Below are 15,887 nucleotides of genomic sequence, written 5' to 3' on the forward strand. Positions count from 1 at the left end.
ACATTATATCACTGAAAGCTCCAGAATGTGCACTAAATGGATCTTGAGGTGAGATGGTTTTCCTCAGCTTTTTTTCCCAAGGTCAAATAAATAAATAAATAAATTTGACAGCTACAAGTATATGACAACAGGGCAAACTCCATCTGCAGATGAAGATCATGTAATATGACTAAAAGCTCAGCTATTGAAGAGATTGCTGGGATTGTTTTAACTACAACAGTATAGATTAAAAATTGCAGTAAGGGAAGGCAGGAGTGTCAGATGGATTCTTGAAGGCTAGAAAAATACCTGCTTGTGTCATTCTGGATCTGCATTTAAGTTAAGGATCACTACAGAGACAGATCTTTTGAGTAAAAGTAAGATTCTTTTTCTTTAAGCAGAAACAGCCTTGAAGTCTCTTTCTTCTGGCTTAAAGGCTTTTACTCAATACAGGACCAATCGCAAAAATTGTTCCCATTAGCCACTTCGGCACAAATATCTGAAAATAGGGTCCATGTTGAAAAATACACAAGTTACCCTTTAAGTTTTTAGTGACTTTAACATAAGGGAACTCATTTTTCTCAGTGACTCACCAACAAACTGTATGAATTTCTAGGGTGTTACAAGTCAGAGTTTCAGCAGCCTGTATCTGGTATGTTTTCCGCCTGAGCCGTCCCACCTCCCCTCTTCATCATCTGCAGCTCTTGTCTGGACAGAGGTGCTACATCAATGTCTCACGCACAACACAGCTATGCATATTCCTTGAAGCAGGGTCAGCTTACCATAGCCTTATGATTTACACAATGCCTCTCAGTAAACAGACCTCTCTGAGACAGCTCTGTCTTTGCCTGTCACCTGCTCCTCCAGGCCCTCTTTAGATACACTTCTCTTTCTTCAGTATTAGTTGAGATTAGATATCCTCACAGGCTGATTGGAGAATGTGAAATACTTTGCAATTTGTCCAGTGTAATGAGAACAAATTGTGCAGTCTTGAGTGAAGTGAGGATTCAATTGAACGCATTTAATGAGCCCCATGTATGCACCCTTGTTCTGTGAAGTAACTGGTAGAGCAGTCTTTACATTGATAATCAGTGGGATTAGTCCCTCCCTCACTTACATCTTGTAGCAAGGATAGGACAGGATCTGAAAGTAAGGATCTTGTATTTGCAGCTGCAGAAGAAGGACTTAGTGCAAGTTTCCTGCGATAGCGGCACTGCTGGCTTATCTTTGGACAGTTGCCACACTGTTTTGGGCCCTGCAGTCAGAAATACTTTGGGGTTTGTTGGGATGCCTACAAACACAAGCAGCTGAAAATGTAAAAAGACAAATTTGGGTTGAAGCCCAAGTAAACAAATCTGTATTGCTTTGGTGGCATCTTACTTGTAAAGCTTTGCTATAAGACTTGATGTAATGTTTGGCAAGGATTTTACTCTTTTACTGTTTTTGGCAAAGATATGTCCAAGAGAGCTTTAAGAACCTGTTTCAAGTTAAAAATGTAATCATTGGAGAGCCATTGTAGCTACAGTTAGTAACTTCTCTGAAAATAACTTTTTGCCATATTTACTGAAACATCCAGATATTAGTGCATGAGACAGATACTCGGTGAAAAAAGTCATGTCCCTATCCCTCCTTTAACTGCTTCTAATTGCATTTTCTAGAATTTAAGGACAGACAACAACCATCAGCGAAGAGTCTGTAAAACTAGGCAGCGATGATCAAATTTAAATCCAGACTGTGTTATTGCATTGCGTATTAGCCTCAAATGTTTTTAGAAACATACTTAAGTGTACTGTTTAGCTGTTAAATGAGAAAGTTTGCTCCAGCCAGTTGGCAATGCTTCAGTTTGGCTTGGCTGTTTTCAACATGGGTTTTCTCTGAATTCTCCTGATTCCTCCCACAGTCCAAAGAAATGCAGGTTAATTGGTGACTCTAAATTTGCTGTAGGTGTGAATGTGAGCTTGGGGGGTTGTCTATCTCTGTGTCAGCAGAGAACTTTGACTTTTTTCTTAAAAAAATTACTCAGACTAATTAATTGATTAACAAATTAGTTGGTGATTAATGTAATAGTTGACAACTAATCACTTATTCGATTATTTGTTTAAGCTCTAACCAGTTGGTGTAGCAGGCCCCTATTGACTCATATCTCGGAGTCTTATAATCACAAATAAAGGCCATTTAATGGCCTGATAACATCTCAATCAGGTCCCTACTCTGCTGAAGAGATCAGACAAAAAATCCTCAAATCTTATGTCATCAAAACCAAATTTCAAATCGCTGTTTTAAGGCTAAATAATTTCCACATTCACAAAGGCTATTTTTATCTGTCAGAGACGCTGATTTTCCAACATGTCCTCCAAATTAAGTAACAAAATGCCCTGCTTTTCACTGTCCTCTGTAATGACACCCAGAAGTGTTTCTGATCTGACGCTTCCATTGACATGAAACACCGTGGATATGGTTGTGCTGGTTTAGCCACAAACATGACTTGTTTAGGTGCAAGAAAAGGTTTGTGGTTTGGGTTAGAATTACTTTTTTTGTAAAGGTTATGGGCCGTCGTGTTTACAGTAATAACCGCTTGGTTAACATTAGGGAACGATTATGGTCATGGTTACAAGAACCCATCGTATAAATATGCAGGAGCAAGAGTACATCCATTTAATCCTCCCTCCTCACCTTTTATTGATTTCTCTCGATTCATCTGACATCTGCTCCTCCAGGCGACTAAGCTCAACCCTTTTCAGAAAAGTCCATCTTGATTGATGTACATGACATTTCTCTTACTCTGTTTCTCTCTGCCTTTTTCATGTTCTGCTCGCTAACCCCTCTTAATCCTGCTCCCTCTAAACTCACTTTCTTCTACCCCACCGTTGCTCTGTTGGCGCTCTCCATCAAAAGTCCACTCACCTACAGAGTCATCTCCTTAGTGCACTTTATCTGCGGTGCTAACTGCGTGCCTCGAATAGCAAACAGCTAGATATTGTTAACATCACACAGAGACACCGGTTTGCTAACCCTGTCTCTCTGGTGCCAGGTAGCATTAGTGCTAACAAGCTGCTCATTGCCCTGGCGATTAATGATTGGATACTGGCAACCACTGGTAACAGGACAGTGGGATTAATGTGCATCCCAGCGTCTGCATCTACTAGATGCCCTTTGATGATGTAAACAGGGTGACTTATCGACCACATGTTTAATATTATGTTCCTTTGGCTGTTTGTGCCATGAGTCACAAGCTAAAATGAGAATATAAATATGGCTGTGCTTTAACTGCTGTTTTCTCAGGGGTGTATTAAAACAACCCAGCTCTAAAATCACATTATTCTTATCTGGCTAACTCTCTTGCATCTTTAATATATTTAGTCAGTGTAATTCACAACAAGCATCGGATTGCATTTCAGGAATATCAGCAAATATTTTGCATGCACATCACACTATATTCAGTTTAACTGAAATTAGAGCAGAGAAGTTGCCTCTGAACTGTCCCATGAGGGTTTAAAATAAAGGAGTGGTTTATCCTAATACATATAAATCAGTAGTGTGAGTGAGTGTGTATGTTTAGAGAAAAAGAGAGCAAGCGACAGTGAAGGCAGTAATAACACAACACACAAACAAGCTGCAGTGAGTGATTGAACATGTGGACTCTGGGCCGTCTAATGTAACCCTCTCTGACCGACACTGACTGGCCTGTGACAGCCATGATAAATGAACATCCACCAGTCAATGTCTCACTAATGGCTTTTCATGTACTCTGCGTACCTACACACACACACACACACACACACACACACACACACACACACACACACACACACACACAAACACACTCTCTCTCTCTCTCACACTCTCACACACACTCACTGTACGTGTACCCTTAATTCTTACTTTCTAATTCTGATGCTCAAATGACACGTGTACGACAGCAACACTTTAAGCAGCAAGAATGCAATTAAATTAAATGAATGTACCAAGCTCATGTTTGACAGGCCTTAGGTAATATGTTAATATTTGGTGATAACTGTTTTCTGTCCTTCCTGCCTCTGTGGTCTTGACCTGAGCCTAAAATCAGCTTATAATGCAGCATTATTTGATACTATACGTAACAAATTTGCAATTAATGAAATTACCGAAACCTAATAATTTTACTGACTTACATTTTTCAAGGTAATCAGTTTCCTATATTTTTTAATCGAATGAACTTGGGAGATTTACAAAGTAGCTTTGTTAGACTGTGAATTGAATGAATGTTTATTAAACCCCAGAAATTTTCAAGCTTTCTAATTTTTTTTTTTTCGTGGCTGCCCACCACGACAACAACATCTGGCAACACAAATTTATTTTTTTGGGGGGGGGGGACCTGGGGTTTATTAGGAGTGCATTGGAAATAAATTCTGTTTGGGTTTTCATTGCACCAGCTATCCACCTTTGCTGCGCTCACACACCTGCAAAAAACCTCCACTTAGAATGACAGAGAGGACAAACACATAAAGAATCGTCAAGGTTTAGGATGCTAAAAGATCAATACTTAATGTGTTGCATCATTCTTGCAAGAAAATGTCCCATTTATTCGTAGTGGTTAAATCATTATCTGATGCATCCTCAACCTGTAAATTAAGACTTTGTTTATTTTTGTGCCTAACTAGGTGTGAAATATCATGCTAAATGTATCATGGCTGACATTAAAAAGACCCTAAAGCTTGTCAGTGTGTGCATGTTTATCAATCTTTATAAATACCTAGTAGAACACACCTATTGCCCTGGTCTTTAGAGGATCCCTCAGGGCTCCTTTTATTTGTAGCAAAGGGCTACAGAAATAAATAGGGTCTCAGACCATGGAAGCTGAAGAACACCATGATGGATTGATCCGCTCCGTCTATCCTCAGAGCCAATCAATCATCTTAGCTTTGGGTGCTGTTTTCAATAGGAATTTTCCACACTCGGCTGCTTTCCCTGCAGTCACAGAGAGCTTCCTCTGGGGTTGGATAGCCAGAGTGCAGCAGATATCTGAATCCACCCCTCCTCTCAGCTGTCACCATCACTATTTGTCATTCAAAAGAGATAAGGCTGCTCAGTGAGAAAACTAAAAAAACTCCTTTAACTCATAACAGAGTCAAAGTTTGAGTTACATCTTGAAAATACACTTTCTGTCCTCTCTAAGATTAGAAGAAGCAGGGAGTCTTTTTGATCTGACACACCAACATCTAACGCTACACAGAGTAAGTACCACGACAGGGCTTACACCCTCGGCAGATGGTCTTCCAGTTATGTCGACTATATGTGTCTTGCTTCAGGCGAGCACTGCCCTCTCGCTGACAATATGAGGTGAACTGCCAGCAGACAAACTACAGCAGATGAGCTTACAAAAGTGGTAATCTGAGTATACAAAATTATGGCACAGGAACTTTGTTAGGATTACAGGCTTGGTGTCTGGTACTGAAACAAAATTGAAAAAAAACCTAATGAGAAGAAATTACTGTTTAGTGTTGTAATGTGGCATTATGAGTGATTTGCAAGGTGCAGAGAGCTTCACATAGTGTTTCCTTATGCTGAGTCTATTAATAGTACAGGATTTATGGCTGAAGCATATGGCACCCATCTTCCAGTCAGGCCAAGTCATTGATCCCTGTCCCACGTGTCCTTTTGCATCCTGGCTAACCTCATCATCTAATCCAGAAGCTGTGGAAATAAGGTAAAAGGTCAGTGGTGCTGAGAACGTTGCTGTCATAGCAATATTGAAAGAGCAGCTACACATTCTTTATGAACAGCACGGCTTGCAGAGTGGACACTGACTAAAAATGAAAATGAGAGACTGAAACGGTGGGAATTGTTCATGGAAGCTGACTTAAATACCTGACGACAGTGAAGAAGTTTGATTCAAAGTCATTAAGATTACAGCCGACAAGGTGCGCCTCAGTTGTGCACAGTTTGAGTATAATGACATTTTAGTTCTAAACAATTGGGAAATTAATTGATCAGTTAACAGGAAACCATTTAAAAGTTAATTGTTTTTTGTTTATTGGTTTCATGGCATGCAAACAGCAGCAAAGACCAATTCTTTAAGGCATCAGTTCACCCAAAATGCTTAAACTTAAGCTCCTTTTTTTCCAATTTTTTTACTATTTTAAATTAGATGTCTTTGACATTTGGACAGATGGTGGAAAATACAAGCAAAGTGAAGATGTCACATTGAGCTTTAGGAACTTGATGTTGGCATTTCTGACTATTTTCTGACATTTTATAGACTAAGCAATTAACTGAGTAAACTTAGTTGCTGCTACTTAAAGCAGAATGTGGAAAAAAGTGGCAAGAGTTTTGTCGCCCAAAGCTATCGTTAAAATTTGCATATTTGGTGAGCTTTAATAATAACTCCTGATAAAAACGGAAGACTTTGATGTGCCAGGTTTTCGTGTGGTTGCATCAGATCAATCTAGCCGTCTACTGTAAATTACGTTATTCTCGGGAATGAACATAAAGATTTGCGTCACTTCTCTCATTTAACCAGGTCAGCTCCCATGCATTTTTTTTTTTTTGGTAATCTTCAATGCGAGACCCCGAGCAGTTTGATTCACAGTCTATTTAGTCACAGTTTCTCGTTATTAAACTTCCAAACCGCAATTTGCCCTTCAACTCTTTTACAATAATTCATTAAGGGTAATTTTTTTTTTTCTTTAGCACCGAGCTGTCTCTGGGAGGTTCAGATGCATTTGCATAATATTTGGTCATATGAGAATGAAAATAGGCCATGCAATCTCTCATAAGGCCAACAGCATGGAATAAACACCCCTTTGTATTTCTCATTTCGTTTGTGAAAAGAAAAGAATAGCCTCAAATGAGATTCATAAAGACAGACAGGCACCAGAGTAACTTTACACACAAACACACAGGTTTTACACACTGAGTGTAATTCAGGAACAGCTGCTAAATGTTTGCTATAATCAATGTGTATCACTGCTTCTTCTACCCTCTGGTGGTTGATTCCTAAACGACTTGACTTTCATGTTACAGTACAGCGACTGATGCTTTTAATTTTGGCACTTTTATCTTGTGGAGAAGATGCTTTTCATGTGGGCCTTACAAAGCTGTTTTATTATTATCATTCAACATCACTGCAGCAATTACAGAAGCTCAGCATATGAGAGACTTTAATGTTTTACTTTTTTTATCACAGATGCTGTCAAGTTACTGTTCAGAACATTAAAGGTTTCGGGTGAAATCTGAGTCCTTATCTACCTTCCATGTAACAGTCAAGTAACTAATGAATTGTCAGTTAATCGTTGTATTCATTACTTTCTTTTTTCAAGTCTTTGTAAAAACTCTTCTCAATTTGACATTTTTTATGTAAACAAAAATATTGTTTTATCATTATTGAATGTTTCTACAGAGGAAACACCATCTGGGTTGGTTCTTTCATCACCCCGGGAATTGGTAAATTAACTACTGTAGCAGGAAGCATCATGCTGTTAGCACTTTATCAGTCTGCAACCTTCACAAAACAGCCTAAAGTCAGGTTAAGATGAGGCAGATGCTAGCACATGTGAAGAGGGTAAAGTGTTGGGAATTACCTGGTTGGGAAAAGTTGGTTGTTACACGTTGAGTTTCCTGAAATCCGTGTCAATTGTTGGTTGCTTGTTGCAGTCTTTCAAGTGAGTCCCAACAGTTTGACTCTTCTCATCTTGCACACCCTGAAATACCCTGAAATAGTGACATTTATTTTTAAACTTCACCATTTAGCATTTAAAAGCAGCATCTAAACACAATAAATGGTTTATAACACACCATAATGTAGTTTTAGGCAAATATAGGGACATTTTCAACAAAAAAAATTTCACATACTGGCACATGAGGTCCTCAGATATGTCACAAGATAAAGTCAAAGCGGAAACCATGGGGGGCCGAAAAATCAAGCCAATACAGAAGTGCCAAAAACAGCTCCTCAAATGCCCACTTGAGGCTGATTCTAGAGGCCAGTCAAGTGGCCAGGTGGGCTGCTTTGACTCACAGGCGGTCTACCAACAGTGTCTGCAGCTTCTCAGTCAGATCCGTCCCTTCACTCCTTAACAACTACAACCTCTCACCCAAAGATGGTCACTTTTGGTTCAAAAAAAAAACCCCAATATGGCAACAGCCAAACTGCTGAACTTGAGGCTTCAAAACAGAGTAGAGTCCACAAAACAACTGGTGATGTCATGGAAACGACATCCATTATTTACAATATATTTACATAATGAAGGCAGATAATTGAATTTAAAGACATTACATGTTATCAGTTTCACACTGAAAATTACATATTAATACACATTTCACACAATGAAATGTTATTATTTGATGAAGGTTTGGTAAGCAATTACAAGTCATTTGTGCAGGTTTGTATACATGTGCCATTATATCCTGGTCCATAGTAAGGGATATGTGCACTGCGACTACATATAGACCCCTGGGGGGAGGGCGCCACAACCTTGTACAGCCCACAGACCTATATATTGGTGCAGACTTTGCCAAAAATGCAAATAAACAGTCTAAAAACGTCTTCTTTGTAACATTATAGATTTTTAACTGCTTTGTAAGAATGAAAAAATAGCACTTTATTTCTGTAATTCAAGCTGCAATTCCACCTTCGACCACAATGTGGGTTGCCATGGCACAGTGGTGCTGTCCATGTTTCACTCATAGACTGAAGGGGCAGAGAAAGAATCAAGTCAATGTTATTCTTGAAGTATTTTTCATACAAAATGGCCACAAGCTGTGTGTGAACGAAACAAAAGGCTCTGTCAATCTCTCTATGGCAATGCTTAATGCCTATGTGCAAATTCAGATTGACTGGGCAACCAGGCAAGGAGAAAAATGGATGCAGACAGAAAGACGGACATATGGAGTTTTCTTCATTTTATAGTAGGATCATCACTGTGTTAGAAAGCGTGTATGACACAATTGTCCAGAAACCACACATGCCTATATTTGATTTCATCATATGTGAAATCTGTGTTCGGTGCTGCTGTGGCTCAGGAGGAAGAGCGGGTCATCCACTAATTGGTAGATCGGCTTGTAGATCCCTGGCTCCTCCATTATGCATGTCAAAGTACCCCATGGCACAATGCTGAATGCTGAATTGCTCCTGATGGCTGTGCCGTCAGTGTGTGAATACGTACGGATGATTGACTGATTAGCACTGTGTACGGCAGCCTCGGCCACTGATGTAAATGGGTGAATGTGGCATGTGTTGTAAAAGCCCTTTGAGTGGTCTCAAAAATTGAAAGGCGCTATACATGTAGGGTCCATTTACCAAGTCCATGGTCGCATGTTATATTCAGTGTGAGATTCATATCCTCATGTTTGATGTTTTCAAAGTCACATGTGAAATATCAGAAAATCAACTCTGAAAAGGTACATTTGTAGACGGATTCATTAATTAACACCTACTATGGTTTTATATTTGCCTGCACTTACATTATGGTGACTTAATGGCCATGCTTTAGATGTATGACTGGCTTTAAATAAAGTTTTGCCCATGGAGATTCCCCTGAAAATGTGTTTTTGTTTGAACAGGCACTAAATCAGTTCTCTGTGCATTTTACAGGTGGCCTGAGAGGAGCCTCCATCATTGACTCTTTGGACACACTTTATATTATGGGACTGATGGAAGAATATAACGATGCCAAGGAGTGGGTGCAGACCAGCCTAGATCTAAACTCGGTAAGAAACCCAATCTTCTCATCCCATTGACAGTTTATATGTTTTATCATTTACTTTTATCTCACTTTAAAGCCTCAGTTAGCTCATGGGTAACAGCTTCATTAACACAATGAAGTTTTCAGAAGTGGCCTTGCGTGCAGGATTGATTTTAAGGTGTGCTTTTGTGCTTTAACACCAACATTGTGTCCACTGAGTTTGGCCGTTTTCCAGAGCTTGGGACATTCCACAAGGAATCAAAAGCTTCCTGTGTGGGCACCGGCCACGCTGTGTTACCGACTGATGGGATTCTCTGCCTCTCTGAAAGGTTTCTGTGGGGCAGAAAATGTGATAAATAAAGGGAAGAGAGGAGGGGAGGGGTCAAAGGGATGTTTTTTAGGTAAGGAAAAATTGAGGAAGTGAAAAGAGCCCATGGCTTTTTTGCTGCAATGCTACAATGATGGGGTCGGGAACATCTGAGCGTTGCCAGTTCTGATATCATGTTTGGATTGAGTGGAAGCTGGAGAGAAGTGCCAACCAGGACAGGCTTTTGTGTAGCTTGCTACTAACAGTTAAGTGCCAGGTTGTTGGTGGTTTCTGCTGATGAGAGAGGTCATTTCTGGGCCACCTCACGTCACGCTTTCCACCAGTTGTAATAAAGTGTGGTTTACGTAATGGTGGGTAATTACACAAAGCTTACAAATCGGACTCTGTCATTACTGTCTACTGACTACTGTCAACGTTGTGCTGTAGAAGCTAGGCAATAATTACACCAATTCACAGCCTATTATGACAAGATGTTACATGTCTCCACTTTGAAAAGATTTGTTTGCCTACAGAAATTGCTTCAGTTACAATAAAAACAATTATTTATTTCAGGTAAATTATTAAGAAAACAGTCCTGACCGTATTTGACATGTGTGGCATAGTGCACATGATGCCTCGGGTACATTTGAACAGCACACCATTGTGTGGGAATAGATATTATCAAGCAAACAGTTATGCATGCATTTTTATTTGTTTATTCCACTGAGGTGCAGCCCCAGTATATTATTAGGGCTAAAACACACTAGCAGTGTGTTTATGGTGAGCTTTAATCTCGTGGAGTTCAATAATATTGTTGTCACCGCCGGTTTTGAGGCCATAAAGAATCCACAGGGAGCATTATGTCATCCTGCACATCAAAGGAAACCTTCAGTTTTCAGATACTGTGCTTTTCACTCATGACACAAACCGGCTGTCGACTGTATAAAAAGATTGAAGACACATTTCTTCATCCACCCACTGCACAAATATGAAGCCAAAATATCCCACAAATGGGTGCCACAGTCTACACACGAACAATCCAAGGTTGGAGACATGGTATCCAGGTCAGGCCCATTAGGTTTGGGTACTGTTAACATTTGTACAGATTCTGGTACCAGCTCCAGTAACTTTTTGCGGTAGAGCGGGTCAGCCTCTAACTGGAAAGTTTGTGTTTCAATCCCTGGCTCCTCCAGTATGCATATGGAAATACCCTTGGGCAAGACACTGAACCCCAAATTGCTCCTGTGTCATGCATTAATGTATTAAAAAAAGGGAAGCAAGAAGCAAGTGGCACCTTGCATGGGAGCCTTGGCCATCAGTGTATGAATGTACGTGTGAATGTAAGTAGTAGTGAGAAAGCACTTTGATTGGTGGAAGAACTACAAAAGAGTAATACAAATGCCAGCCCATTTACTACTTCATCTCTGTAGTACAAGCTGCAGGTGTGACTAAAGTGACCAAAACACAGTTCTGCTGCTCTGCTCCTTTCTAATTATACACAGAGCTAATCTTCTGTCTCTGCCTTGTCTGTTTACACGTGTGTGTGTGTGCTGTTCTTGCAGTTACACTGGGCACTAAAGTAATATAGAAAAGTAAATAGACTAGACACCAAAACCATTGCAGCAGATTGGTTAAAAGCCATTAGAGCAGCTATGGTTCCCAGTTTCGGGGGACATCAGTGTGACTAAACCTACATAAAATGAAAGAAAACATCTTCAGAAAAAATGTATTCGGTGTGTACTTTGAGTTTTTAGTTTGGCCCATGTCCCATCCGCTAACATAGATAGGTTCCTGACCTATTCTGCAACTAGCCACGAGGGGGAGATTGAGATGTTATGGGGAGTTGTCATGTCCTCCATTTTTACAGTCTATGGCATAAACACACACACACCCTCAGATACATATGCATAGTGAAAGGCAGACATGGAGAGAGGCATGACACTCACACGCACACACATACACACACAACTTTTCTGCCTCCCTGCGGCCGGTCTATCCCAGTGAATGCAGATTAACTTTGAGAGGAGCTGTAGCTGCTAGCTGTGGCAGCCCTCTCAGCCTGTGAGTGGAGACGGCCAGTAATGGCAGCCGCCGACAGACAGCCACACTGTCACCAATCATAAAGACAACAAACGCAGATTTAAACTGCACTTTGTCATGGGTGTGATCTCTGCCACAATCCGTCACTCCCTCATGCCTTCACTGGGGGGGTCACATCTACCAGGCTGCTACTCGCATCTTCTCTGAAACAATTAGATGTGACTTATTGGTGACAATTTAGATTCATTCTCCAAATAGTTTGCTTTTTTGAGGGCAAATAATTTACATGTCCTGGTGGAGTGCCTGTCCTCTGTCATCAAAAAACGTGACTAGATGTCAGATTGTTTTATAATCCAATGACGGCATCGTAGGGCAGCAGCTCAGTATGAGCTTCTCTCATCTTCTCTGGAAATAAATCAGCCAGTTTTGCTGTAATTCATATTTATTCACGCACGTTTATGAATTTGATATGGCAGTTTTTTTGTCAGCATGGTAAATGGAGTTATGATTGATCTGTGTAAAACTGGGAGCGACAGGGAGAGATGTGAGGGCTTTGTTACACACTGACACACACACTCTCTAGCACATCTACAGCACAAAGACATGGTCTTTTTCAGATATCAAATAACTGGAACACCTCAGAGAGTCTGCAGTGCACTTGACAAACATTTCTGTGTCACAGGATATCATTTTTATACCAAACTACCTCATGCAGTTTGGACATCTACATGCCTGCCTGAGAAAAAATAACTCACTGGCTCTCTATATACAGATTGTCAGATGCACTTGGTAATGGTTCACCAGGCTTGCACAGAGCCTAAGGAAAATTTCTGATGTCCTGATTTCCACAAAATACCACTTAGGTAAATGCGTGCAGTGTAAGAGCAGCTAAAAGGAAAAATTAGCACTTGACGAAAATTGTATTGTTGTTGTTTAAACCCATACTACTTGGTTGTTTTTCATGAAAAACATCTGTATTTTGGGTAGCAGATCAGTTTTATATTCTAAATGTAATTTCTATCTCAGTATTGTAAAGTTTAAATCAAAATTTAAATGTGTAAAAAGTCACTTGTAGAACTACTCCACCTGCAAGTTTTGTTTTCAACTTTTTGCAGATCTTTATATTCTCGTAGATAAAATTAGTTATTTGTCTAACACAAATAACACATTTTTCCCCTTTATATGTCTAGGGTGATTTAATCTCTTTTGACTTTAGGTCAGTGCTTAGTTTTGCATGAGAAATTTTATCTGTGACATTACCTTATTTATAAATTTAGCAGACTTTTTTGACAGTTAAACTTTTTTTCAAGGGATGTTGGTTTATTATCAGGTATATTCTTAACGGTTATTGGATAAGGCATCTGCCAGGACAAACTACCAAAAAGTCAATAATATCTCTCTAAATTTGTAATTAAGATTCACAACTTACTTGGTGCCCAAAAGGGTTTTAAATAACACGTTTTCAATCAAAAACTCCATCTGTGGTGTCTTATTTTACACTAACTTTTTAATTCATGTTATGATTTTCAATTTTCTCCAGCTTTTTATGGGGGGTGGGGAAAAATTCTTAGGTGCGTCATGATTTTCTCTTGATAAATTATGTCTCAATGCAGAAGTCAGTCCTAAATTTCAAACCCAGTTCTCGACCTTATGATGCCCTGAAACATTTTTTTAAGACCAAGCTTTAACAGGCTGAGCTACCGGGATGGTGAAACCATCAGACGTAAACATGTGCATTATGTTTATGTTCTAAGTTAGGCTAGGCTTCCATTAGTTACTACTATTGTACTACTTTGATGCTGCCTTCACACTCAAGCGATGCAGCAACAGGCTATTATTCATTTTTAATGGAAGCTGGCTACTTGGTGCTACCAACTGATGCCTGACACTTTTCGCTGTTGACATGCATGACACATTGCAAACCAAAGTTGAGCTGACCTCAGCTTTTGTCAGCGCTCCAGTGATGCGGTGGAGTGTCATCCAATCATATGGTTTGTTTTTAGCTGTAGTGCTGTGTTATTTAGCTTAGTTAGCTGATGCTATGCCAGCTTTATGTAAATTCCAGTTCACACAGAGATGCAATGGGGTGGCAAAATGAGACCGGTGGGTGCAATACTTATGCAACGAGACACTCTCGATATCAGTGGTAACAGCTGAATGAGTGCAGTGCAAAGCTGTAGTGATTAGCTAGCCGGTGGAATACACACATGCACTAACATGCACAGATTGCCGGACTGACTACCATTACAAACCTAAGAGAAGCTCTGATTACCACGCACTACACACACTCAGGACACTATTACTCCACTATATCTTTCTGTAGCAAAGAGTGGTTTGCTGCTGTATTAATGCCTGAACGTTGCATACAGAACCTAATATAAAAAAGATAATGGAAGTAAATTACTCTGTTTTTTTAAATTATGGATCACAAAAATATAATGTTTTAAAAGTAGCAAGTAGTCACATTGTGAGGAAATATTTATCATGTAAAGAAATAAAATTTTGATGCTTCAAGACACATCATTAATGGTTTTAAGATTGCATTGTAGCCCTATGAATCGGAATCAAAGTGTGAGGTGCTTAGAGATTCTCACTCCTATAGGCTTCGGTCTGTTTCCTCCCATCAGGAGGCTCAGACATCAGCAGATGCTCACTGCGATGATTGTTCATAAAACGCATTCTTCCAGTAAGATTTAAACCAAACACAAATGCTGAATTCTTCACTTCTGTTCAGATTTCAACTAATGAATTAAGTAAGGCAGGAGCACCAGATTTTAAACACTCTTTGCCAATTGAACAAATTACAATCTTTGATATGCATTTAACCATATGACATTTAAGCAAACAACAAGCTCCTGAGGCAGATCCTGAAGAGCTGCTCAACAGACGGACTGGCCTGTCCTGGCGGCACAGACAGTTACCAAATCAAAAGAAGCTCCAGAATGTTTCCGCCACAGCTAGCTTTTGCCATATTTTTTCACAAGCTGTTGCTACATAAAGCTTGAAGGAGCAGTTGGCATTGTTGCAGCCAGTTAGCATTATGGTTGAGTCTGACATGCTATATGTTGCTCTATTATGAGGATCCTCTTATCAACAGTTTTGTCACTGCTCGATGACTTTTGAGCTGTGGTCAAGTACTTGTCCTCTGGCTGATCGTCACACCTTATCTCATTTAAAATAGACCAATGAAAAGTGATTAATGAGGACTTTGATATTGGATTGTGTTCCCTCATGTTGCCTCCCAAAATGTATTACTCCTCTAGATCCCCTCCTCCTCCTCATCTCCTCTTTCACTCACTGTTATTTCAACACTTTCCATATCAGTTATTGTCTGGTTCAGCACTTCTCTCCCATCAGCAGGAAATTTATTAGATCAGGGGGTGATAAAATGACACAATGGGAACAGATCGCTCCGATCATTTTACTCAAACCCTCTGTCTATTCAGACTTTCATCTACTTTCTCTCATACTCTTGTAGTTTAAATACACACACAAGTGTGGCCAGATCTTTCAGTGTCTAATTTGTTACAGGGTTATTCTGTACAGATCCAGCCTCAGTCTGTGTTTGTTATGTTTACGATATGGAGGATTTATTGGTTTTGGAACAGAATAAAATGGGCTTAAAGTAATAACAGTGAGTAGAAAACATTTACAGATGAGTACAAAAAACACATTACCTGCATTGTTACAAGTCATGGACCTTTGGGGTGACTCACTCAGGGGTCTATGGGGGACTTAATCCAGCCACATGCTATATGAAGGACAGAAAAACAAGAGATAACACTACAAGAGAAAAAATGAGACCATTCAGACCATCCTTTTGTTCCTCAACATTACAGACTCTTGTTATAGGCTTCCACTCTAAAACCTGTGGTCATTCACTCATATGCAGAGATGCA

At 39.8% G+C, this 15,887-nt stretch overlaps 1 protein-coding gene across 2 annotated transcripts in view; it reads left to right on the forward strand.

Annotated features, from left to right (window-relative positions):
• Window positions 1-15,887, forward strand: part of LOC121945100 (mannosyl-oligosaccharide 1,2-alpha-mannosidase IA) — a 243,061-nt gene that overhangs the window by 132,255 nt on the left and 94,919 nt on the right. For both annotated transcript variants that reach the window (XM_088084268.1, XM_042489125.2), the window contains exon 3: window positions 9,551-9,666. In XM_088084268.1, the coding sequence (XP_087940394.1) occupies window positions 9,551-9,666 (116 nt within the window). The remainder of the gene's footprint in view (window positions 1-9,550; window positions 9,667-15,887) is intronic.

This window comes from Plectropomus leopardus, chromosome 11 (assembly GCF_026936395.1).
Source record: "Plectropomus leopardus strain MGB_pleo_1.0 chromosome 11, ASM2693639v1, whole genome shotgun sequence".
In the NCBI taxonomy this organism is placed as follows: domain Eukaryota; kingdom Metazoa; phylum Chordata; class Actinopteri; order Perciformes; family Serranidae; genus Plectropomus; species Plectropomus leopardus.